At 42.5% G+C, this 23,237-nt stretch overlaps 2 protein-coding genes across 10 annotated transcripts; both read left to right on the top strand.

Annotated features, from left to right (window-relative positions):
• Positions 1-543: 543 nt before the first annotated feature.
• Positions 544-3,988, top strand: LOC105560283. 3 transcript variants are annotated; one of them, XM_012009253.1, is made up of 5 exons: positions 544-682; positions 784-1,754; positions 2,067-2,900; positions 2,988-3,189; positions 3,272-3,988. In XM_012009253.1, the coding sequence occupies exons 2-5, from the start codon at positions 879-881 to the stop codon at positions 3,544-3,546; spliced, it is 2,187 nt and encodes a 728-aa protein (XP_011864643.1). In that variant the 5' UTR covers positions 544-682; positions 784-878; the 3' UTR covers positions 3,547-3,988. The 3 variants fall into 3 exon arrangements, with proteins under 3 accessions (XP_011864643.1, XP_011864642.1, XP_011864641.1); XM_012009252.1 differs by having other exon boundaries at positions 2,049-2,900; XM_012009251.1 differs by having other exon boundaries at positions 784-2,900.
• Positions 3,989-4,879: 891 nt separating this feature from the next.
• Positions 4,880-22,776, top strand: LOC105560282 (diacylglycerol kinase eta). Of its 7 annotated transcripts, none has more exons than XM_012009245.1 (24): positions 4,880-5,122; positions 11,803-11,984; positions 12,045-12,181; positions 12,253-12,344; positions 12,417-12,547; positions 12,617-12,785; positions 12,850-12,952; positions 13,039-13,200; positions 13,748-13,750; positions 13,848-14,164; positions 14,244-14,549; positions 14,636-14,799; positions 14,873-15,110; positions 15,177-15,553; positions 15,652-15,965; positions 16,067-16,424; positions 16,511-16,738; positions 16,801-16,903; positions 16,991-17,260; positions 17,331-17,625; positions 17,698-18,078; positions 18,166-18,261; positions 18,359-18,490; positions 20,039-22,776. In XM_012009245.1, exons 1-24 carry the CDS (start codon positions 4,914-4,916, stop codon positions 20,333-20,335), a joined length of 5,064 nt encoding a protein of 1,687 aa, XP_011864635.1. In that variant the 5' UTR covers positions 4,880-4,913; the 3' UTR covers positions 20,336-22,776. The 7 variants fall into 7 exon arrangements, with proteins under 7 accessions (XP_011864635.1, XP_011864636.1, XP_011864634.1 ...); XM_012009246.1 differs by having other exon boundaries at positions 15,643-15,965; positions 20,081-22,776; XM_012009244.1 differs by having other exon boundaries at positions 15,643-15,965.
• Positions 22,777-23,237: the final 461 nt, after the last annotated feature.

The raw sequence follows: 23,237 nt of genomic DNA, 5'->3' as shown, positions 1-23,237 counted from the left end.
ACCGGCAAGAAAATATTAAAATTTCACAAATTTTCTAAAAGATTTCCGGAAATCATGATTTCAAAAATGCCTAAAATTATGTTCGAAAAAAATCGAACTTTAATTAGATATATAGAGAATGGGATAGGAAAAGATGGTGGTATAAATGAAAAAATAATCCAGATAATTGCAATTTCAATTTTATTTTTTTAACTGGCTACACCTGTTTCGCTACAAGGAACAGACATATAATTAAAACGCAGCTTTCCACCAATCCAATGAAACTTCGCTAGTCATCAAAATGGCCCTGCCATCACCATCGTACACGAATATCTAGATATGACACTTCTAAACGCAGGTCTTTAAAGCTGACTTTTCATGGGCTGCAAGTAACAGCAGCATTTTATTACCAAAGCCATTCAGAAACTTACCAAAAATTTTAGTAACTTACTAGTAAATCTGAGTAATTTACTAAATACCGTAGTAATTTACTGAAATGTTGTTGCTACCCGTGAAAAGTCAGTTCAACTCGGTAAATGCTTGTTTCCAAGCGCTGCTCTCGCGCTGAAACTTGCACCAAACCGATTACCGCTCATGGAAGATTTGTAAAGTAATGTAAGGGGATGGCCCAGGGATGTCCCGTGGAGTAGCGGTAATCCCTGGCTTCTTTTAATATCGTATATGTACGCAACCTGGGGTCACGGCAAGTCATTTCCGCACTCGAATTCGTTGAATTTTGCATATATTTTTATTATCCGAGGGAAAATAGTTTCCATTTTAAACACTACCATTTAATCGACGCAGGTCCGACATCTCAGGGGGATTTCACCGTGAGCTCGAAAGAAGTGGCGCGAAGCCAGGAGAGTTTATGTCGACGTTTTGCCGAGAATCGCATGTAAATGGACAGCTCGTTGGAGTCCACGCCGACGAAGAGGAGATGCACTTTGGCGAACGAAAGTAAAATACGGCCGGCGGCATATGCATGGGATTCCCAGTCGCAGTTATCCGACGCGATGAGCGTTGTCAAGCCTGCCGCGTTGAGTCTCGCGCGTCCCTTCGGCGTCCAAGTGCCGTCCAACGCCGAAAACAGAGTTCTGTACAATCTGCAGAAGCTGCGACTCCTGTCTCCACGCGGGAGGGATCTGGGGGAATTTAATGTCAAGCTGAAAACTACCGACCCGTCGAAGGGGAATACAATTACTATTACAAAGTCCAATGTAAAGCCCGTTGCCAAGCCGTTGGCACTTCCCTTGGCTCCCATTTCGCACATCAAAGTACTTCCGCGGATACTCAAGCAGAAAAGCATGCTATCGAAGGGTGTCTTGATGGAAGAGGTATCTTGCAACGGGAGACCTTCTTGGACTGACAACGGCTCGCGTCAGCGGCAACGCGAGATCCTACCAATGAGTAGAGTGTTCTCGATCGATCGAGATACGGAAGGTAAGGCGGGAAAACAGACATGTAATAATAGTAGTAATATTAATACCGCTATCACGTCTCCAACGGATGGGATAAATTCAAAACGTCGTGTGTATCGAAGCGTTGGTAGTAGCAATCCGAGGTACGTAGTACATCGTGGAACAGGTGTTACGGCCGTTCGTAGAGGCATAAAGCTTCAAGACACTGCTGCCGCAGTTGAGAGTAAGAAGGTTCCTTCAGCTACCAAAGTGCTATTGCCTAAGAGAGTTTTCAAGATACCGTCGAGTTGCGTGAGACTCGTGGCAAATCCTGGGGATGAAAGTAATATTGTGTCGCTGTCTGGGAAAAACCTTAAAGTAAGTAGGGGAAAGTGTATCGCTACTATAAGAAACACGGAAAATGGGAGGGTAGTTACATCTCTGAAGAGCGCAGGGAGTCTGGTGCCGGGATATACTCAGTTCGATAAGAATTTAAATCGCAGTGGCTTACGCGACAACGGTAGAGTGAGCTTCAACGGTCAAGTTTTGCATCACAAAGATAATTCGCTTAAAGCTAAGTCTGACGTAGTTTCTAAGAGTCAAGTACTGGAGGTAAAGACACGAAATGTTATGACAATTATACCTAATGATAAAACCCTTCCGTTTAATCAGAATGCAGTTTTGGCGCAGGAAAATGATGCTCCAGTGGCGTCGGCGAGTATTAAAAGTACGGCGAGCGTCATTGATCGCAATGCAAAGTATGACATGGTGCAAAGGAAGCACGCAAAGGCAGCCACTCAAAAGGTTCGAGTTATCTTGGACGATGACGCGAAGCGGATTACAAAACCACGGCAAAGCACAGACACCGTTGTGAACGGGCCTAAGAAAGGTCTGTCGGATCAGTTGGATATTATAAGAAAAGCTATGGACAGCGTGACAGACAGCAAGCTGCGTCAGCTGGCGTTGACGGCTTTGACCGACTGCGGCGTCGGACTCGAGAGATACGTTCCGATACGTCCACCGGAAAATTGCAAGACTGTGCACGACACGCAAGTGCAGACGGTAGTATTCGGCCTACTCGATCCCAAATCCTTCGTAATGATAAACAAGAACTTGGAAGATATTCACCGGCTAAATTCGATCACTCTTTACGACACGCCTGGGGCTCAAAATCTATCGTTAGGGAATAATTCTCAATCTAGTAATAATTCCGTATCCCAAGACTCTAATAAAGTCGTGGGATACGAAAATTCTTTTGACTTGGACAGTTTCATAGAACAATTTTGGAAAGAGGATTCGGATGCCCTTAAGATGCAGGAGACTCTATCGAAGACAACGCTGAGATGTAGCGCCCTCCTGGAGCATCTACAGAGAGACTTTGAAAATGTCAAACGGTACGATCGAGACGGTATGTTGAGCATACATAACGCCGTCGTAAACGACAACGTCTGTCTCGTTCGGAAACAATTAATGATACTTGAACGCTGTGAGGAAAGTGTCGACATGTTGACCGAGGATGGGGAGGTAAGAGCGTACAATTGATTTCCTTTATCTAATCTCGCACATCTAATTTTAAGAGACGATACATAATATGTTTTTCATGCTTCGCAGACGAGTTTGGAATTGGCGATCAAGTATAACGTGTCCAACGAAATAGTGAAGCTCTTACTTAATGCCGGAGCACAGCCGGTGTTGCGAAGGGCCTTACACGAATCGGCAGTAATTATAGCTAGCAAAAAGTCGTCGCCGTTGTTGCCGATGCTTATTAGCCGGGTCACGGATTCGAGATTGCTCGATGAAATCGATTCGGACGGTAAGATTGTTACATACGTGCAAAGTTTTGTAGAAATGATCGCACGAAATAGCCTCATTAACGTCGTTTGTTGTCTCCCAAGGTTACGCAGCAATACATTATTGCAGTATAAATGGTAACTTGCAAGGGGTCAAGGCACTCTTATCGGCCGGCGTAACTGTAGACCTAAAGGATATGAAATCAGGGCGTACATCTTTGTTCCACGCAATTGACAATGGGCATATGTCGTTGATACAAGTATTGTTAAAGGCCGGCGCTGTCGCAAGTGTCGTGAATTACGCAGGGCAAACACCTCTGTCCATAGTTGCCGATATGAAAAGTATAGCTTTCAAAGTGTCACTGAGAAAAGATACGTGATCGGTTTTACTTTCACCACTTACAAAATAGTATCTCTTTGAAGAGATGTAACACGCCATCAAAATAAATTTCTTTTACGTGACATGACACGAAAGCTATTTATTTATTAGAAATTATTTCAATTTTGTTAAAATTTAATAAAACGGTACTAGTCAAAATAATAACGTAATATAGCTATTTGCATTTCATTCTTTCAGATGATATCAAACTCTGATGAACTGTATCGGCGATTTAATGAATGTAGTTAAAATTACTAAAATTGTTTAGAGTAGAATTGTTAAGATGATATTGATAAGCTAATTCATAAGCTGATTGCGTAATTTCAGTTAAAGCTACCGTTAGATGTTAGCATCAATACATTTTGTTTGCATATCGTAAAAAATTTGTTTAATTTATGAAAAGAAAAAGGTGTTAATATTTAATTTGCTACAAAACTAGATTTCAATATTTATGTACATATATTACAATGCATATAATACAATAACAAAATTTGTTTATAATTTGTAAAATAACGAAAAGAATTGTATATATTTAATTTGAAGTACTAAAATTAGGTTACACTATTTATTTATTTGTACTATGTATATATGTACCAAATTTTTGTTATATTTATTAAGATGTAGGTACTGGGATATCATTCATCAGCTAAATACTCCTATGAATCCAGCATCTAAATAATTAAAAGGACAAGACAAAGCCTTTTATAATTTGCATAATGTGCCCACCGATATTTGTATTACAAAGTTAATTTTTATCCAGTCAGAAAACGCATTAATGATCTCAGGGATGATGACGTTACACACACACACATAATGGTGCTAGATTTATGGGTTATTCTTTGTCAGATAATATTTAAATATTTATATATATACAAATGTGCCAAAATTGCATTATGTACAATGTATGCATTGGTCTCAACTTTAGACGTATGTCCGCAAAAATATGTAGAAACGGAAGAATAGATTTTGTAAGTTGAAAAACATGCGTTAGAAGTGCACCGCGTCCAGTGTTGATGGAATAGCAATTTATTAATTTTTATGCGTAACAACATATGGACATTTACATTGAGAATACATTATATAAAATATTACTTATAAGGCGTTGTAGGAATGCATAATATCTTATATAAATCATTATTTTTGTATTATACAGGGAAAAGTGTTTATATCTAATCTATGTATGATAGGGTTGGAGAAATAAAGTGCAAGTACGGAATGTCAACGCAAGGATAGAGCCTCGAACGAGCGCGAACGCGATTTAATTAGGTCGCAATTAAGCGGCGATAACGACGGCAAATCGCGAGGCGAAATAGGTGCCTTTTGGTGCGACCGTCGGTAAAGGGATCTGTTTGACGCGATCGCCGTGCGATGTCAGCAGCAGTAGTCGAAAGCGTACGCTTTGATATCCGGATGGAAGGTGGAAAAGGCGGCCGTGTGCGCGCTGCCACTTGGAGAGGCTCGGAGAAGAGCGTTGCGCAGCAGTTCCGCCGGGCGGTCCGTCCGGCTGGCCGGCCGGCCTCGTCGCGACCGAATTGCCTGTCACCACCCGCATCGCTGAGAGAGAGAGAGAGCTCCACGTGAGTACACATCAAAGGAGTTGTTACGTTGATACTTTAGCAAGGACAGTAGAAAAACGTATTAGCAGATGCGAAATCGGTAACTTCGGTCCATTATTAAATATTATCCGTCGCCGCGGCGGCACGTTGAAAAATCGGTAAATCGGTGTTTGATTTCTAAACGAAGCAATATATGTTATCACAATCATCGAGAGGTACGATTGGTAAAAATGGCGAGAGCGAGATTACCCTTGTCTTTCGCGGCCGGGCCGGGCAAAATATTACAACTTGCTTTTCACATGGCAGTAACAATATTTCTCTCGACATCGATCGGTATCGGTCAAGTTGAAGCCAAGAAAATGCTTAGTGTTACCATTTTCTCCGAGAGAAAAATTGACTCGCGTCTTATGTTTGCTCGTCGAATGGCAAAAATTGCTTTCTAAATTGTTCGGAGAGTCTCCTTCCCGCGAGGATCCGTACCGGCGACGATATCGATATATATCGCTTTCGCGCGTCTTTTCGATCGTAAATTCGAGGCGAGACGCGGTTTCGCGTTAGGGATTTCCCTTCGGGCCTTCGATTATCGCAATTGGATTTGCTAGCAGAGTCTTTAGGGAACGTACATTGTTTTCTCTCTTCCAATGTCGCATCGCTATTGAAGCGATAAAGCGACGAGAAAATGAAAGAGATTTGAGATCCTCCATTGTCGGTCGCTACAAGTCCTATAGGACTTGCAAAGAGGACGCGCCCCAGGAGAGGGGCGACACGATGACGTCTTTCCTGGTGCACGTGTTGCAAAAATGAAAAGAGAAAAAGCGACGTCACGCTCCGTGGCACCGAGTCGTCTAATCTCGTCTTATAGTGGCACGTAATACTAAACGATAGCTAAAGGAGAACTCGCGCGAAAATAGCAATTTAATGGGTATATGTATACAAAGCGGAAGAAATATCGAGCCATAGGGAGCGGCGCGTGCGGATGTGTACCCGCGGCGAGATTCATTTTCCGTATCGATTCGGTTTCCAGTGTTGCGTCTGGCTGTGTAGCGAGGCAGCATCGGCCTGTGTAGCGAGGCGTATTTATACAGTTTGCTCCGAGCGGCACGATGTGTAGGTAAACAGAGATCCCGTCTTTTCTGCTTCTCTCAGCGGGACAAGGGTGGTTGCTTGGAGCTCGGCAGCTCGGCAGCTCGCAATGTAGGGTCGATGACCCGCGGGAGACCTAAATACACTCGCGAAACAAGTTGCGCCGAAACGGAATCTCAACATGTGTCTATCTCTTTTTCTACGCGACAATTTGGACATTTCGACGCTAATTTGCCCTAGAATTTGCCTATAAATGGTGACACAAGTTCGGCTCCTATATACTTGAATGTTGGGATATAAATAGCTTTCTAACTCAATTTCGCCAGTGATAGGTGACTTTTTTCACCCTTGAATTCAATTTTTATTTTCATTTTGCTTCGACGGTTCTCTTGTGAAAGAAAGACTTGGCATTTAGCACACTTCCGGCTGTTTCAGAAAAAGCGTGTATGTGTGCGCTAGAGTATTCGCGTTGCGCGAGTAAAGATAAATTTTTAACGAGCGTCCAGCCGCGATAAGGGATTGCAATAATGGCGCGTGCAAGCGTGCAAGCGTGCAAGCGTGCAAGCAGGTAATATCCGTGATAGCACCCCGGCCATTTTAATGCTCATTAGCAAAGTTGAGTCACGCTATCCGCCGCTAGGATATTTCTCGTAAAATTTTCCAATGCCCTACCGGGTGGATAAGTTGGCGAGGACAACAGCTTCGAGCTAACGTCGCTTTCCATGGGAATAGCTCGTTCTCCCACGTAGCCCCGCGTTATTCCAGCGAGATTGCTACGCCGTGGGTGCGTCAAAACAGCTTCTTTTTATGTGTCATTTCTCATCGTTACGTTGCTCTTGAGCTACGCGATGGAAAGGAGCAAAAATTTCAATTGATGACCGTAGGATCATGCGGAACACAACAGTTGAGGGATCGCTTCCTCTACTAGACTCTACTAGACTACTAGAACTCGCTTTTCCATCTCTCCGCGTGTTCGCAATCGAGCTGGACTCTATATAAATACTATCCGCGTCTTCCGCGAGGTAGAACCAACCAAGATGGATACGAGTGTTATATAAAAGCTCCGAGAGAACGGTTCGGCTATTTTTACCGTCGTAATACAAGTTTAAAAAGATTGCCATCCCGCAACAATTCCCCCTGCCTTGTCTCGTTTGAAACACTCGAGATACTCGACGGGACGAGGTAGTCGAAAGGTACTGCTATCGTGTTACGAGAGCCGATCGAGATGAATATAATGTCTCCATATACGCGTAATGCAATTAGGCGGAGTTGCATGTAAGGGTAACGTTTTTTCTTTCTCCGACGACGGTGAAAGGGCGAAGCGATACGACGAAGAAAGTACCCCTTTGTAGCAAGTAAACCACATTTACGACGCGGCTTTATTGTACGCACGTTGTAGCCAGGAATTGCTAACGAGTATACTGATTTAGACGTTCTCTGTGTTTAGAGAATGCCATTTCGGGAAAACTCTTAATTACGATATCGACCCGTCAGCCTCGTGCCACTCGGCCGTCCAATTAAATCCCCCGACCAGAACGATGCGACGAGCTATTTAAATCGTGCTTTCGCGCGAGCTTGCTCTTGAATTTGCGCCAACTTATCCGGTCAGTTGTCACACATAAATTCGCATCGATTGTCGCCGAGATAAAACTCTCTCTCTTACCAGATCTAGATCTAGCCGTCCGGATATTTTTACGCGCGCATAAAGGGATGTGTGTCTTAAATTAATAAATAGACATTTCTGGACTATGTGCGCGGTGCATCAACGTGACGGACCACCTACATGCCGCGTTATTTATAGCGCTGTGAAAAGCACTATGCTCTCGAATGCAAGCATAAATGTTTATCGCACGTTTGAGCGTGCGGCCGCAAAGCGTAATCGGCAATTCGTCTCGGATAGCGCCTGGCGTTATGGCATTTTCTCAACAATGGCATTCCCGGGCTGATGGTCGTATACTGACGTCAGAGATTCGGAGCGCCTCTCTCTCTCTCTCTCTACTGTGTTTGCGGAAAATTCTATTTAATTTCGCGTAAAACGTCAGTTTGTTTTTAAGGATTTGACGTAAAACGTGAAAGAAAGCTGTCTCGATTCCGGAATAGATCACTAGATGAGAACTGAATTTGAATTGAAATGTAAATTTTACATCGTTGCGCTTTACTTTTAGCATGATTATTGCGAACGCGACGCAATTACCGTTAAAATATAATATCGCGTAACTGGGACGAGAAGTTGGTCTTGCGCAAACACTTGTTTGAGAGACGCGCGTATAATTCCACGCGATCTATTGTCGCACACGTGCATTGTCGCGCGCGGCTCGGCCGACAGACGACGACAATGTAATCGAGAAAATGGACACGAAACCGGATACTTCTACGCCGTCATTTTCACCGCGAGGTCTCTACGATTACTTGGTTTACTTGAATAAATTAGAATAGATAATTTATGCGTCGCTAAACACAGGCCGTTTACGACATAGATTACTCTAGGATTAAAGCTACCCTAATGAGTAAACGTCGGATTGCAATTAGTTGGAACGATTACGTTATAAAGGTACGTTATAAAGAGCGGATTAGTGAAGAGGAGTAAAGAGCGGGTGGGATTATCGATAATTATACTCGGACTAGATTTTGTTTTTCATGGACATTGCGCGGTCAAGTTAATTGGACGGCAGTCGCCGTAAAAGATTGATTAACGAAAGGATTAAGGGATAAATGCTCGTTGATAAACCTACAGAAATACCAAGGCGATTGTGTCGCAGCCCTAGAAATGTCTAACGCGTGGTATGAAAAGGGCCCTCGCCCCTATTTGGTCCGAGAAGATATTCTCCACCCTATTCGGGCAAGCCCGAATATCAGCCTCGATAAATGTTTTAATTTAACGACGTCGTTATTCTCTTTGGAAACTTTCCCAGCAACTTGTTTTCTCCGCATGCAGAAATAGGGAAATTTCAACAAAGTAACACGCGATATTGGGTGAACGTGGCCCGTAATTTAGCCGCGACCCACATTCGGCGGGACGCGATGCAAAGGTCAAGTGTGTCGATTGAAAATGGGTGAGTTTCGGCGTAGTGGGCAACGTCAACTTTTCATAGGTCGCTCCGCTCGAATAGCCCGTAATCGAATGATGAGTGCGTTTCGCGTCGCACCATGGCATCCGCTCGCGGAACAATCTGCCGTATTGTAATCCAGTGTGATTGGCGCTAAGCGCTACGCGGGCAATCAGAGCTTAATTTATTTTAATAGTTGTGCAGCTGCAAATTGCTCGAATAAGTTGGCCTGCAGTTTGTGCATTGTCAGGGAGGGAAAGGGAAATACATATATGTTGCATTATTGCTCCATGTATATTTAGCTGTAACGCGGCGCGGAGCCATGTGACCACATCCGCGTGCGAGCGGAAGGACCTTTCACGTGCCGCGCGGGTATCCTCCCGGGCAAATATGCGCGTTCCATTATGCACAAGACCGTGCTTAGATCCAGCCGGCGCGCCGGTGCTTATTGCACGCGCTACGTGCTACTAAAAATAGACGGAGGCGTATGTAGAAAATAATGTAATGAGTCCACAAATGGGGTCGGTGCTAATTTAAGTGCGTGCCATGGTTTTAGGGCACGTTAGATTACAATCAACACTCTTACTTGAAGCACCTTGCCTTTCAGTTTATTGGATCTCAACATTGCCGCCTTTGTAAGAGACGCTTGACATTTTATTTCTTTGTAATATTTCCTATCAACATTTTTCCCCTAGGAAAATACATTTTCCGCAGTAAACTCGAACCGGTTGCTATTTTGATCCGACCGCGACGTGTTGTTATCGTTCCAAATCGTATCATTTCCATCGAATAAATATCTCACCTCTTTTTGCGATAAATATTGCAACGTCGTTTTTCACTCGAGAGCTTCTATTCCATCTCATCGCCGGGGATCTCGCGGTGACATCTCCGCGTTTAATGTCGGCACTCGGTAATTTAAGGGATGATCGATCCTTCCACGGCCTCGCGGATTCGGCAGCTCGCGTCAGGATGGACTGGATTTCCAGGTCAGAAGGTCACGGCGGCGTTGGCGAGCAGCGCACAAGCAGGCAACACAATATTGAGAATTCAGAGCTTTCGGAGCGGCCGGCCTCGTTTTCTCGTCGCCCGCACGCGCCGGAATTGCGTGACGTCGTGTCCCTCTCTCCCCCTCACGGCTTAAGCCGTCGCCGGGGGCTACGTTTGTTCATAAAATATGTATGCCGCGATATATACGTAGAGGGTTGGGAAAGTCCCTCTATCCCGAGAACATGGCCCATTTTTTTGTCGCGCAATAGGGAGGAACGAGGAGCGATGGCTTCTTCTTCTCTTCGTTCAACCAATACCGTTAAGATATCGATGGAAGCCGAACGATAAGCTTCATCTCTTCCTCTACCTCTTTATTTATCATCTCGTTTAAATGCTAATCTATTTCGACGAAACGGGAACAGTTTCGGAAAGAAAGCTGCCGAATAATTCACGTGAAAGGTTCTGGAAACTCGAATATTTTTCTTAGCGATAATCTCGGTGTATAATTCCACGTATATCCAGGTGTTCTAAATGAATCAAGTGGAGCGCACCCGCGTCGTGTCTGACCTAGTTGAAAGAGAGAGAGAGCGCGTGCCTAAATATCTCGAGCATTCTCAGGTCCTGTGCGGAAGAGATACGATTAATAAAAGTAAAAAGAGTAAACGCGTGTTTCACGAGCGCTCGACAGGAAAATCATTTCCCGGCCGAATGAAATTAGCGTTACGGAGAGTGGATCGTATCGATATTTGGTTCGCTCGAGCGAGTCTTTTTCAGCGATGAATGGTCGCTCAAAGGCCGCGCGCGGTCGCCTTCGAATTTCGATATCACCTTGCGTCGGACAGAACAAAAGGGTAGACACACCTGACATTCAACGCGTCTCGGTGCGTCCAACACACCTACGTGGCCCCGACAATAAGGCAAATACCGGCTGGTGTCCGCCCACGCGTCGTCAATAATTCCCGCCGATTTACCCCAATGTCCAATAATCCGAGAGACGAGCTTGATTTACCGTCTCTCTCTCTCACCTGCTGAAAGATTCAGTCGCTCGATGGCTCATTGTTTTATTAACAAGATACTCGGAATCTTTTTCGTAAAAAAATTGAGAAAAGAGGGGCATTTCAAACTTGACCGCGTCGGGGGAGATAGATCCACCTGTCAATAACGCGTAACGCGGCCCATGTGAGCTTATCGACGTGCTTTTTCGCCCGGTGGTGTGACACAATGGCGCACGTGGTGTGACGCGACGTGACACGCGGCGAGCCAAGGGCGAGCGAACAATGCACGCGCGCGCGCGGGATACTTATTTATAAGCGATACGACGGTGACGGTGACGAGGCGTGACATGCGCCATGGGTAATAACGACGCTAACGACGCTAAAGACGCTAAAGTCGTGAGCTGCAGCCCAGACCAAGAGGAAGAGGAGCGGCAATGGTCGCGTGCCGGCGCCGGTTCGCACGTGTCAACGTATGCCGCAAAGGTTAGGCACGACGCGGCATACGCTCTTTCTAATTAGGTCGCCCGAATCAGGTCCCGCTGGCTTATATTAATTATCGTTGAAGAATACACAGTTTCTTCTGTGTCAGGTCTTTCGTTCACTGTCGCGTGGAAGACATGGAGGAGTGGTTGAACACACTGAGAACAGTGACGGAGAATCGTCCTCAGGGTGATCCTGGAACTGCCGAGTTACTGGGAGGTAATCATCAGTGGTATGCAACTAGTCACGCCAGACCCACCTATTGCAACGTCTGCAGAGATGCCCTGCATGGTAAGCGACCTCTTGGCTTTATTTTACGCCCAGTTTTACATTCCATTCGATATATTGCAGGTGTTACTTCCCACGGTTTCAGTTGCGAAGCTTGTAAATACAAGGTGCACAAGAGATGTAGCGCGAAAGCAATAAATAATTGCAAGTGGACCACCTTAGCATCCATTGGAAAGGATATCATCGAGGACCAAGATGGGGTGTGCATACACGTCATTTTATTATATTAACAATAATTGACTACTTATGTCACCTTTACCTACGTTTGTAGAACATCACAATGCCACATCAGTGGATGGAGGGAAATTTGCCAGTGTCCTCAAAATGCTTCGTCTGCGACAAGACGTGTGGCTCTGTACTTAGGTAGTTAGATTCGAGCGATTCCAGTACACGAGCGATCGAAAAATCCATTATCCGTCCATATACTGTCCGTAGGCTTCAAGATTGGCGGTGTTTATGGTGCAAGGTAACTGTGCACACAGCATGCAGACCTGCCGTAAGCGTCAGGTGTCCGCTAGGACCAGCTAAACTCAGCGTAGTGCCTCCTACAGCTTTGCATAGTATAGGTAATCTACTCTCTCTCTCTCTCTTAGATACCATTCGTGCGTCGACAATAATCGATTCGACTGTATCAGGTAGCGACGAAGCTTGGGAAGCAGTTAGACCTACGGGATGCAGTCCACTTTTAGTATTTGTAAACAGTAAATCTGGTGACAATCAAGGTATCAAGTTTCTTAGAAGATTTAAACAATTACTGAATCCCGCACAAGTGTTCGACCTTATAAAAGGAGGACCAGGTCCAGGGTGAGCAAATCTATAATTCGTACGTCTAACAAGGAGCACTTACTTCATCATTTCTCTTGCTCAGATTAAGACTGTTCCGACACTTTGATCCATTCCGGATCTTAGTGTGCAGTGGCGACGGATCCGTAGGATGGGTCCTCTCGGAAATCGACCGGCTTGGAATGCACGTGAGTTTCTATTCAACTTTTCCCTTTTCTCTTCCAGCATGATTTCTCTACTGCGCTCTTTCAACATATTTCTTTTCTACTCGTAGCAATTTGCCTTTTACTTTTCAACGTTATACAATGCACGAATATTTCAATTGTCATCTAAATGCGATATACATGAGAATAGAGCAACATATTCTTTTAATATGCATTTTCTTTTTATGTACATACATATATGTAGTACGATTTCTCATTGTGCCAATGTCGCGGTAAGTAAATGTACATTTATTTTGAGATTTAGAATACATAACAATTATTAGGAAAATAGCTTTCAAAGAGAAATAATACCCTCTCAATATCGTCGACTTGATCCTTGAAATTGATATTTGTAATTTACTACAGTTTCATTAACTTTTCTCAATTATAATCTTCTGAGAAGGATGTAAAACTTGGATTGGATTTAGTACTTCTTCTTGAAATATCAATCAAGTTGTAACAAGTTCTCCTGCGAGGATTTTTTCAAGATATTCAAACTTTGCCTCTCTTATACTTGATCTTGGAAAGAGAGATAAATCAGAACGGATATTGCAGATATTTCCTTTAATTTATCGCAACTTTGAAAGAAAAACTCTTTTATCTCGTATTGGGCTTTACTCTTTCCAAGTGCCGATACATTCATTTTCAAGTTTCCTATTATAAACTGCATGGCGTGTCTCTTTTATGATTTTATTCCAGATGAAACCGGTGTGTGTGTGTGTGTGTGCGCGCGCTTTAGGCTTCTTTATATACGCAAAGCTTCGTTAACTTTTTTTGCAGACGGTAAGTGTACATATGCATGATCGACGTACGATGTAGCTCTCATTAAAAGCTATTACAACGTTTGACATGAAAAGAGGTATATTTATCCTATTTGCAGAAGCAATGTCAGGTTGGAGTATTACCTTTGGGGACGGGAAATGATTTGGCGCGCGTGTTAGGCTGGGGATCGTCGTGCGACGATGACACGCATTTACCTCAGCTACTGGAGAAGTACGAAAAAGCGGGTACCAAGATGCTGGATCGATGGAGTATTATGACATTCGAACGCAGCATATCTCTGCCATGTCACAAAGTGACTCAGCCCGACCCGGCTGTAAAATCGAGCATAGCTCATCAGTACGAAGACAGCGTTCTTGCTCATATAACAAACATTTTGCAGTCTGATCAGGAGAGCGTAGTTATATCTAGTGCCAAGTGAGTACTCGTGTAGCGCCACGTATATTATGTACAATGAAACTGGAAATTTTACACCAGGAACCTTCAAATCCCACAGAATCTTATGCGAAACAGTTAAAGACTTTGCAACACATATACTGGAAGCCAGTCTAAACACAGGGGACCAACAATTGGGAGAAAAATGCACAATACTCGAACAAAAACTGGACCTGTTGTTGCAAACATTATCCAAAGAGGAAAGCTATTTATCCGATAATACAGAACAAATTGACATTGGCACTCTAGAAACTTTTAGCAGTATCCAGGAGAAAGGTGCTTTAGAAAAGCCAGAGAAAGAAATGACCAATTTAAAAAAAGTTAAAAGAAGAAGATGTTACTTGGAGAAAGACGTTGTCATGTCTAGGTAGAGCTAGTATATTCGTACTACGTTGCACTACGTGAAATGCGACAAGAGAGCAATGTATGTTTCAACGATGCATTACATTGCAGAGCAAACAGCTTGAAGAGAGCCATCAGGAGGTTAGTGGAACACACGGAAACAGCTGTCGATGAGCAGAACAATCCTGCGGACGAGCAGAACAATCCTGCGGAGAAGCAAGGCGGGAAGATGCCAAATATCGCTATAATACCCGATCCAATAAGTATTATGACAAGTGAGTTCTTTATTTCTACAACGGTAAAGTCGGAGCATAACATGTATATACGTATGTGTAAATACCAATTTAGGTAAAAAGCAGCAATTGGATATCCCGGGTTTGTCGGATGAAACCGACAACGCGAGCTTGATACCGACTATAGAATCCGGCGGCAGCATCTCACCTTGTCCGAGTCCTACTCCTAACGTGGCATCCTTGAGCCCGATGCCGGACTTACGGAGAGACTCGCAGCCCGAAGAATTACTCACTCTTCCTGCACCCGACGGTTTCGCCGACAGTAGACGCAACAGCGAAAACATAGCACAGGGGTAACGTTTAATGAAATATAAACTCTAAATCAACTACTCAACGTTACACCGAATGTTTAATTTTAGAGTTCTCACTTTTGACGCGGCCGCGGCGACACTGTCTGCCGGCAGTTCGCTTCAACATCAACAAGATAATTTCCTGTCGTCCGAACCGACGCAAATAGAAGCTCCCTCCGACGTTCCTATAACCGTGACGAAGACTGTCTTAGACGCGAGTACGCCGTCGGACGATGCGACCATGCAAGAAGATAATACCATCGTTTCGCCTGACACGGATTCGCTTCAGTCGAGAAACATATCACCGGAGCACGCGCGAAAGCCCGCGGCAACGAAACTGGAGGCCCGGGGTAGCTGTACCAACAGCATCGTCAGTACCGATAGTATGGTTTCCGAAACTTTTGACTCGAGGAGTTACACCGTGCGAAATAGCGAGAGCGAAATCGGTAAGTAAGTACCCACCGATGCGACAGGCATTGCAGAAGCGTCGCAATTTCACATCTAATTATTAGATAATCTCTCTCACACTTTTCAGGGCATATAGACAGCGATATATTCGACTCGACGAAAAGATCGGAAAGATCGGAAAGCTCGGAGATCGGACACATTGACTCGCCGGATAATTCCGATATGCTTTCCAGCGGGACTCAACATTCCGAGAGCGGCCTGGAGGATTTAAGTTCCCTCGGACAGGATGTGATCAGTGCGATAATGGGTGAGAAGTATGATTCTGTTAGGGAAGGTTTAGAGATCGAAGAGTCGCATAGATATTGCGGGTTAGCTCAGTTCAGCGAAGGGAACGATATCGGGAGACAATCGTTCAAGAGGAGCACGAAAAACATTAAGACGGACAAAGAGGTGACAATTTCTCTCCATTTTCCAGTTTCTCTCACCGTCGACACCGTCGACACGTATATATGTTATTATTAATGCCCGTTTTCTCCTTTCGATTTTCCCAGGCAATGTTGAGTAAATATAAAACGGACGGTTTGACCACGTGCGTACGTGTCTCGGGGATCAAGTCGATGCAATCCGTGGAGACGAATGTAGTACTTGCGACGAGGCCGTACGAAACCATTGAAAAGGAAAAACCGTCCGATTTGCTGAGACCGGTATGCTGCTTCACCGTCTCTGCGTCGTCGGACAACGCGCAGGCCAACGAGCAGTGCTCGACGAATTTCCCGCCGCAGATTAGCGTGATCGTTGATCCACCAAGCCCGTCGTTGTCAATTGAGAGTCATCACAGGCTTGATGTAGATTATAAATTGGATCCGCACGAGTACAAGCGATACAGCAGTGGCAACAGTATGGAAAGATGTAAGTTGAACCAATTATAACCATCGAATTGGTGTATTACACCGGCAATTGTACAAATCTCTATGTTTCTATAATAATGCGTAAAGTAAGCGTGGAGCTGCCTGACTCGGGCTTCTCTCCGCAAGCTACACGGCGTATAAGCAGTGGCAGTTTGTTGAAGGCATCGGAAGTTGTCTCACTGGCAGCAACTACCGCACGTCTAGGCGGCTCGAGCGTGAGCTTGCGCCACGAAAGAGCGAAATCTGTGGATAAGACGGAGGACGTGAAAAAACTTCCTATAATAAATCCTCTGGTTCGACTGCCTATGTGGCCAAGTAAGTGAATAATGTCCAAGTATGCATTTTGTATATTATTGTTACGTCTCTCCTAAATGTAGATGTAAGTGGCGGAGCTGGTCTCATCAGTCAAGCGCTGCTGGCGAACGCAGATGCTCTCTGTGCAGCGGTGTCGCCGCTAATGGATCCAGATGAGACATTGATGTAATTATATGCTCGCCTGCTGTTTTTACGCGTATAGTTTGTATGTACACATTTCACAAATCCTTTTCCCTTCTCTCTCTATCCTAGGGAAGGTTACTTTGAACGGTGCGTCATGAACAATTATTTCGGTATCGGCATAGACGCCAAGATCAGTCTGGACTTTCACAACAAGAGAGAGGAGCATCCTGAGAAATGTCGATCGCGCGCCAAAAACTACATGTGGTACGGGGTCTTGGGATCGAAACAGTGGATACAAAAGACTTACAAAAATCTCGAGCAGCGAGTTCAGCTGGAGTGCGACGGTCAGAGGATACCATTACCTTCGCTTCAAGGGATCGTTGTATTAAATATACCGAGGTACTTGTCAACATATGTATCCAAGATTTTTCTTTCCATTTTCAACTAATGCAACTAATGTTTACCGCAGCTTCATGGGCGGTACAAACTTTTGGGGAGGTACGAAGGAAGGGGATCTATTCTTAGCGCCGTCGTTCGACGATCGCATATTGGAGGTAGTGGCGGTTTTCGGATCTGTTCAAATGGCCGCGTCGCGGCTCATCAACCTGCAGCATCACAGGATAGCCCAATGCCAGACGGTCCAGATTAATATCTTGGGAGAAGAGGGTGTCCCTATACAGGTCGACGGTGAGGCTTGGATTCAGCCACCTGGTATTATAAGGATTATACACAAGAATCGTATGCAAATGCTTTATAGAAACCGGGTAAATATCTATTTCCTCAATGGAAAAGAGAGTAGCTCTAATTCGCTTGATACGAAAAATTTTCTATCTCAGGCGCTTGAAACTTCATTGAGAGCGTGGGAGGAGAAGCAGCGCAACACGTTGAGCGCCGTAACACAATCCACTTCCACTGTAAGCAGTGCGTCGCAGTCGCAGTCGCAGTCGCAGTCGCAGTCGCAGTCGCAGTCGCAGTCGCAGTCCCAGTCCCAGTCGCAGCTTAGAGCACAGTTGCAAATATGTAGCAAGCCTCCTCAGTTGAACGACGAAGAACTCAACATTCTATTCAATTTCATCGAAGCTGCAACGACCTTGGTCAAGTCGGTAAAACTGTTAATTATTTCACATCCAAGCCTGGAACCAGATCTCTATCAGATAGCCGTGCGAACCGCAAATGTGCTCGAGCAAGTACATCCGCATGGTAAAATTTTGCAAGGGGTGAGTGTTTAATCGGGGTACGTGCTAGAAATCTGCTCAGGCGTTGCAATCCACTTACTTTCGTTTGCTTTCTCTACCTGTTAATAGACTAGCCTGAGACCCACGGTAACCGAGTTGGTATCAAGCTCACGGCAGTTGTATGAAGAGTCTTGTGAATTACTGCGCGATAAAGCCCATAATTTGGTGAGCATATCAAATGTTGTATGTGTATACATATTTATTATTATTACATTCTTACGGAATTGAATTAAACCAACGGTCATTCCTTCGTATAACGCAGAAATTACGAGAGGATTTAGAAAACAAGTTGTCCCTATCTCTAGCTAGTATGGAACAGGAATTACGCAAGTGTATCTTTGACGAAGGAGGCACAGGACTGGTTTACTTGCAAAATATTCCCGCGGACGATCAGGTATAGTTCTTCCTTATGCTTAATGCAATGCTGTTTAAAGTCAATTATTTCAAGATACAAATTATGAAATTAATATTTTCTCTCACGTATTTTGTCATGTATCTTGCATTGTGATAAAGTTTACATATACATTTTGTGATATTTACAATACATTTTGATTGACGGAATAGCATTTACCGACTTGATATTTCAAATGTATCGAAACAAGAGTTTCTTTCATAGATATTCAATTATTCCATTCACAAACGTATAATTTCAACAATTTGACTGATATCGAGAGATTTGGGGAGGTACAATTCATTTTTTCATTTATTCTCTCTCTATTGATATAGTAGTCAACTATAATTTTTTCACGAGGATAAAACTAGTCTTCTATTATCTACTCTATCTGATTCGTATTTGATATTCCATCTTGCCAGTATATTCCAAAAGGAAGATTAAAAGCGCTATTCTTGTAAAAAGTTTTGAGAGAGCTAGCTAGCTAGTTAGATAGCACAAAAGAAACGCTAAGAAATATTATGAAAGCACCTCTCTTCATATACACGATTATACACGACAATTTTACAATCTCTTTTGAGACAAGTTTACAATTCATTACATTATATGTGTAAATGTTGTTTTCAAATGATAATTAATAAATTATCCTATGCTTTGTTTCGGATTGATTGAGTGCTCAATCCCAATGCTGGTAATATGCTTTTAAGTATTAATGCTTATGACATTAGAGAAATAGAATTAGCATTTAGAGACTTGGTCTTACGGTGTAGCGAGACATGATGCTGATTATTTTTTGTATATGCGCGCGTGTGTGTATATGTGTGTGTGTGTGTGTGTGTGTGTGTGTGTGCGCGCGCGCGCGCGCGCGCATGCATGTATTACATCTGCTGAGAAATGAGATTTAGAGATTGCCTCTTATTTGTTTCCTTTATTCTCGCTTGCGGCTCTATTACAGTTCACTATTGTAGTGCGTGACATATAACGTACGATACTTAGCGACGCCTAGCTACCTGTTTTTCGTTACATTAGCAGATGCAACACACCCGAGTATGCACTTGAATTATACGCAATATACTTTTGCTTTTGCTATCGCGCCTCTGCTGCCTTTCTCATGATTTCGCGAGAGTTTGCTGCACAAGTCTTGTAACAACGAGAGGGGAACTTTCGTGATTTTATACGAGCCTCGTGAGAGATGTATCTTTTAGCGAATGTATACGAATCTTGCTACAAAGTACAGCAATAAATATATAATGGAATATCTTATATATAATATATATATACATATAATATATATATTGTCTTTTTAATGTCTACCGAAAGTGTCTGTATATACCTAATATTTTTTATCACGCTATCGCAAACCATAGGTCATTCGAGAGCTACCTTGTATGCCTGAACAAACGAAATTCATTATCACGTAATCCCGAGTGCAAATCTCCACCTGCATATTATTAGCATGTCTCTAACGTATGCCGTATAAACTAGCATACCGCTTTACTACTAATCTGACTAACCGTGTACTAACCGACATCTCGAACTCTGGATCTGCAGGGAGATAAAAAAAATCGTCATCGAGGGTTGTTCTGGTTAAAGTTCCGTCGCTTCACTGGCAACTCGGGCGGCGCGGCTCATCCGGCGCGAGATCAGGTCACCACGTGGGGCGTGCAGGAAGTGTGCACCTGGCTAGAGAATCTACAGTTGGGAGAGTACGCTGACAAATTTGTATCTCACGATATACGCGGTAGGGAACTATTGTCCCTAGCCCGCCGAGATCTAAAGGAGCTGGGCATCACTAAGGTGGGGCATGTTAAACGCATCTTACAAGCCATCAATGACCTCAACAACTGAATTACTGATTGTGAGATCGTACAACTGATCGTAGAAAATGCCGCGTCCCTCCGAAGCGAACAAGTACGATCGCATAGGGTGTAGGATGTATGTAGGTAGCCGGCGGTAAAGAGAGTCTATATTTTCTCATTCCAAATGCGCAATTGCAAGTCGATGGGACGAAAAAAGATAGTTTGGAATTGGACACTTGCAAAAGAACTGTTATGACAAGTCCATAGAGGATAGATAGATTCATATATTACATATATTGTACTCTTGCCCTAAAACGTTAACTACAATTCTCAATCAGCGAACCGAAGTGAGCCATACTAGATGAAAGGAGAAAGTTGATTGCGGTAAATCACTGTGGAAAGTATCCTAAGCTGACTACTGCTGTATGGAAGGAAACCACTCTGCCTGTGCCAAATATCTACTCTATACTAGAAGTCATGAGAAGCAAAGTTGAATTTGTTATGCAGCGACAAATTTACAGGGCAATTCTATTTATATATCTAGACAAACGCACATGTATGCGCGCGCATACACACACACACACACACACAGAGAGAGAGAGAGAGAGAGAGAGAGTACAAAATACGAGAAGCATCGTCCATCCCCCAAGGGGATGGACTTTACTCTTACTTCACTCTCTTACGAAGCGTTATAAAATCCGTAGTAAAGTGACAAAGACAAAAGTCTTGCATAAACTGCACACGCGTACGGAGTAGAAATATTCCTTGTCAAATAGCAAACTTTTTATATCATTGATTATTATTAGAATAACTTGCAACGTTTCGGGTTGCTACTTAGTAACTACTGTGTGTATTCCTATCGTTTGAATTGATCTTACACGCGGCGCGAGTGTGTAATCTTAAACCCGCGATTGCCGTATATTCCTGGGAAAATGTTTCTCATACTTTTCACGAAAAGCAATTTATACATGTATTCTTCACCTCGTTAATTTCGTTCAATTTATTCCGTCTATTGTCTTCTTTTACTTGTTGAGTTTGAGCTATCGGTAATATAAGATTAATATGTAATTCTATAATTATACACGTAGATTTTCACCTTTCTCGGTTGTTTGACCATGTTTGACGATTAGTTTGAAAAGCAATGTTTGGGACAAGATGTATATGAAAGTGATTCTACATATATCTCCTTATGGCAATAAAAAACGATAGTTAAGAAGAGCTAGAAATGCAAAATGTATGCTATAGTAGTTTTGAAAAGTTTGCAAAAGTTATTGTGTATATGATAAAAATAGTTTTTTCTTCCTTACGGTCCGCGCAGGTTGGCTGTCAACTTGTTGCCCCCTGCTTCCTTAATACAATTAAGTTTCATTATCTTATCCACATTGAGTTATGTAAATTTATCTATTTTTATAATCTATCTATAACAAACGTTCTCCAATAATCGATTATTGCGCGTATAAAAACAGTATAATTATTTATATAGAATCGCTCGGTAATATAACAATTTCCCATCAGCGTAACAATCAAATATTATTCCTACGATGTGTAATCATTACAATCGCAATCGAACGAATTGCAGTGCGATTTTCCCACTTTCTGAACAGCCATTTGTTCGTTTGTTCGTCTTTACTTTGGTATTGTGTGATAATTAAGGAATCTCGATATGAAAACGTATTTGTGTTACAGCTTTAGTATTACACTCTAGTACTAGTATATAGTTCTCACAGTTGGAAATAGATGAACACATGCTGTAGTGATTTATATAGTGACATCTTATATGACAAAACAAATAATGAGTCAACATACAAGCGATTAGCCGATAAAACTTAAAACCAAGTATAATCAAACTATGACTACTATAACGTTTACACAGAGAATATTATTCTTATCGGAAGACGTAGGCTTTTTATTTAGATCTTAGATCAGTATATCTTGCCAAAGATTTTACCCCAACAGGTTTTAATGGTAATTAAATTATGACACGCGACTTACTCTTATTTTTCTCTTTTATACAATGTCTTGCAATACAAGACACTAACGAACCTAATCAGCTTATTTGCAGCATTGAAGAAACATTTCTTTACATTCCGATATATATATATATATATATATATATATATATATATATATATATATATTCGAAGAGACAAAAGTGCCTATTCTAGTAGTCACTAATCTTACATACAGACAAGGAATACGGACGTAAAGTCTAGATATATTTGAATGTTACATGCATTAATTACATTGTACAGTATCCCCTTTTTCTTTTTAACTTGGAAATAGTTACGAAATCACAAATTCGTATACGTGTTTTTATCTCGTGTGACTTTACGAAAGTTGTCATTACAATCATGCGACAAAAAATGTTAAATGCAACTTAATTATAGAGATTACATTGTTGCAATAACGTAACACGCAGTATTACGTAGAATAGTGTTATATTCGTAAACTTTTAATTTGTACATAATATCTTCCACACACACAAAAAAAGAAGAAAAATTGAATAAGGTTTTCTTAAAACTGAAAATACTTTGAACCTGTGTTAAAATACTTTAATCTGTGTGTTTGTTTAATACCCATCAATTTTTATAACTTGACCTTCTGCTCTCTTTTTATACATACAATTCCGTCAATGTTATCTCGTGTGTATATTCTTCAGATATTCCTGCGGTAAGATTACTAATATACAGAATTGACAATCTCGTATTATCGTGTGTAATCCACACGTGTGTAATAAGGATCGTATTATTATAATAATATTATGTATTTCTTTCCAGAGTGTGTACATGTTGTTTTGTACACTTGTTAAAATAACAAACAATTGACAAACGTACCTCACGATTTACGATAAAATGTTGAAAAGGTATGTTGATATACCAGCAAGCGTATTTAAACATATTCAATTACTAGGGTTCCTAGGGATATACCGATTTACTTATATTACTAATGAT

The sequence above is a fragment of the Vollenhovia emeryi genome, unplaced genomic scaffold, assembly GCF_000949405.1.
Source record: "Vollenhovia emeryi isolate VEMERY1.0 unplaced genomic scaffold, V.emery_V1.0 DF939234.1, whole genome shotgun sequence".
Lineage (NCBI taxonomy): Eukaryota > Metazoa > Arthropoda > Insecta > Hymenoptera > Formicidae > Vollenhovia > Vollenhovia emeryi.
Note: the sequence above shows the minus strand (reverse complement) of the source record. Positions and strands in the feature narration are given on the sequence as shown.

Excerpts from the sequence above, each read along its gene's own strand:
- LOC105560283 (XM_012009251.1), top strand. The coding sequence starts at position 879 with ATGGACAGCTCGTTGGAGTCCACGCCGACGAAGAGGAGATGCACTTTG. Across the intron at positions 2,901-2,987 it reads TGTTGACCGAGGATGGGGAG|ACGAGTTTGGAATTGGCGAT; the intron begins GTAAGAGCGTAC and ends CATGCTTCGCAG. Across the intron at positions 3,190-3,271 it reads CGATGAAATCGATTCGGACG|GTTACGCAGCAATACATTAT; the intron begins GTAAGATTGTTA and ends TTGTCTCCCAAG.
- LOC105560282 (XM_012009244.1), top strand. The coding sequence starts at position 4,914 with ATGTCAGCAGCAGTAGTCGAAAGCGTACGCTTTGATATCCGGATGGAA. Across the intron at positions 12,786-12,849 it reads AAAGGAGGACCAGGTCCAGG|ATTAAGACTGTTCCGACACT; the intron begins GTGAGCAAATCT and ends TCTCTTGCTCAG. Across the intron at positions 16,739-16,800 it reads TCGACTGCCTATGTGGCCAA|ATGTAAGTGGCGGAGCTGGT; the intron begins GTAAGTGAATAA and ends TCCTAAATGTAG.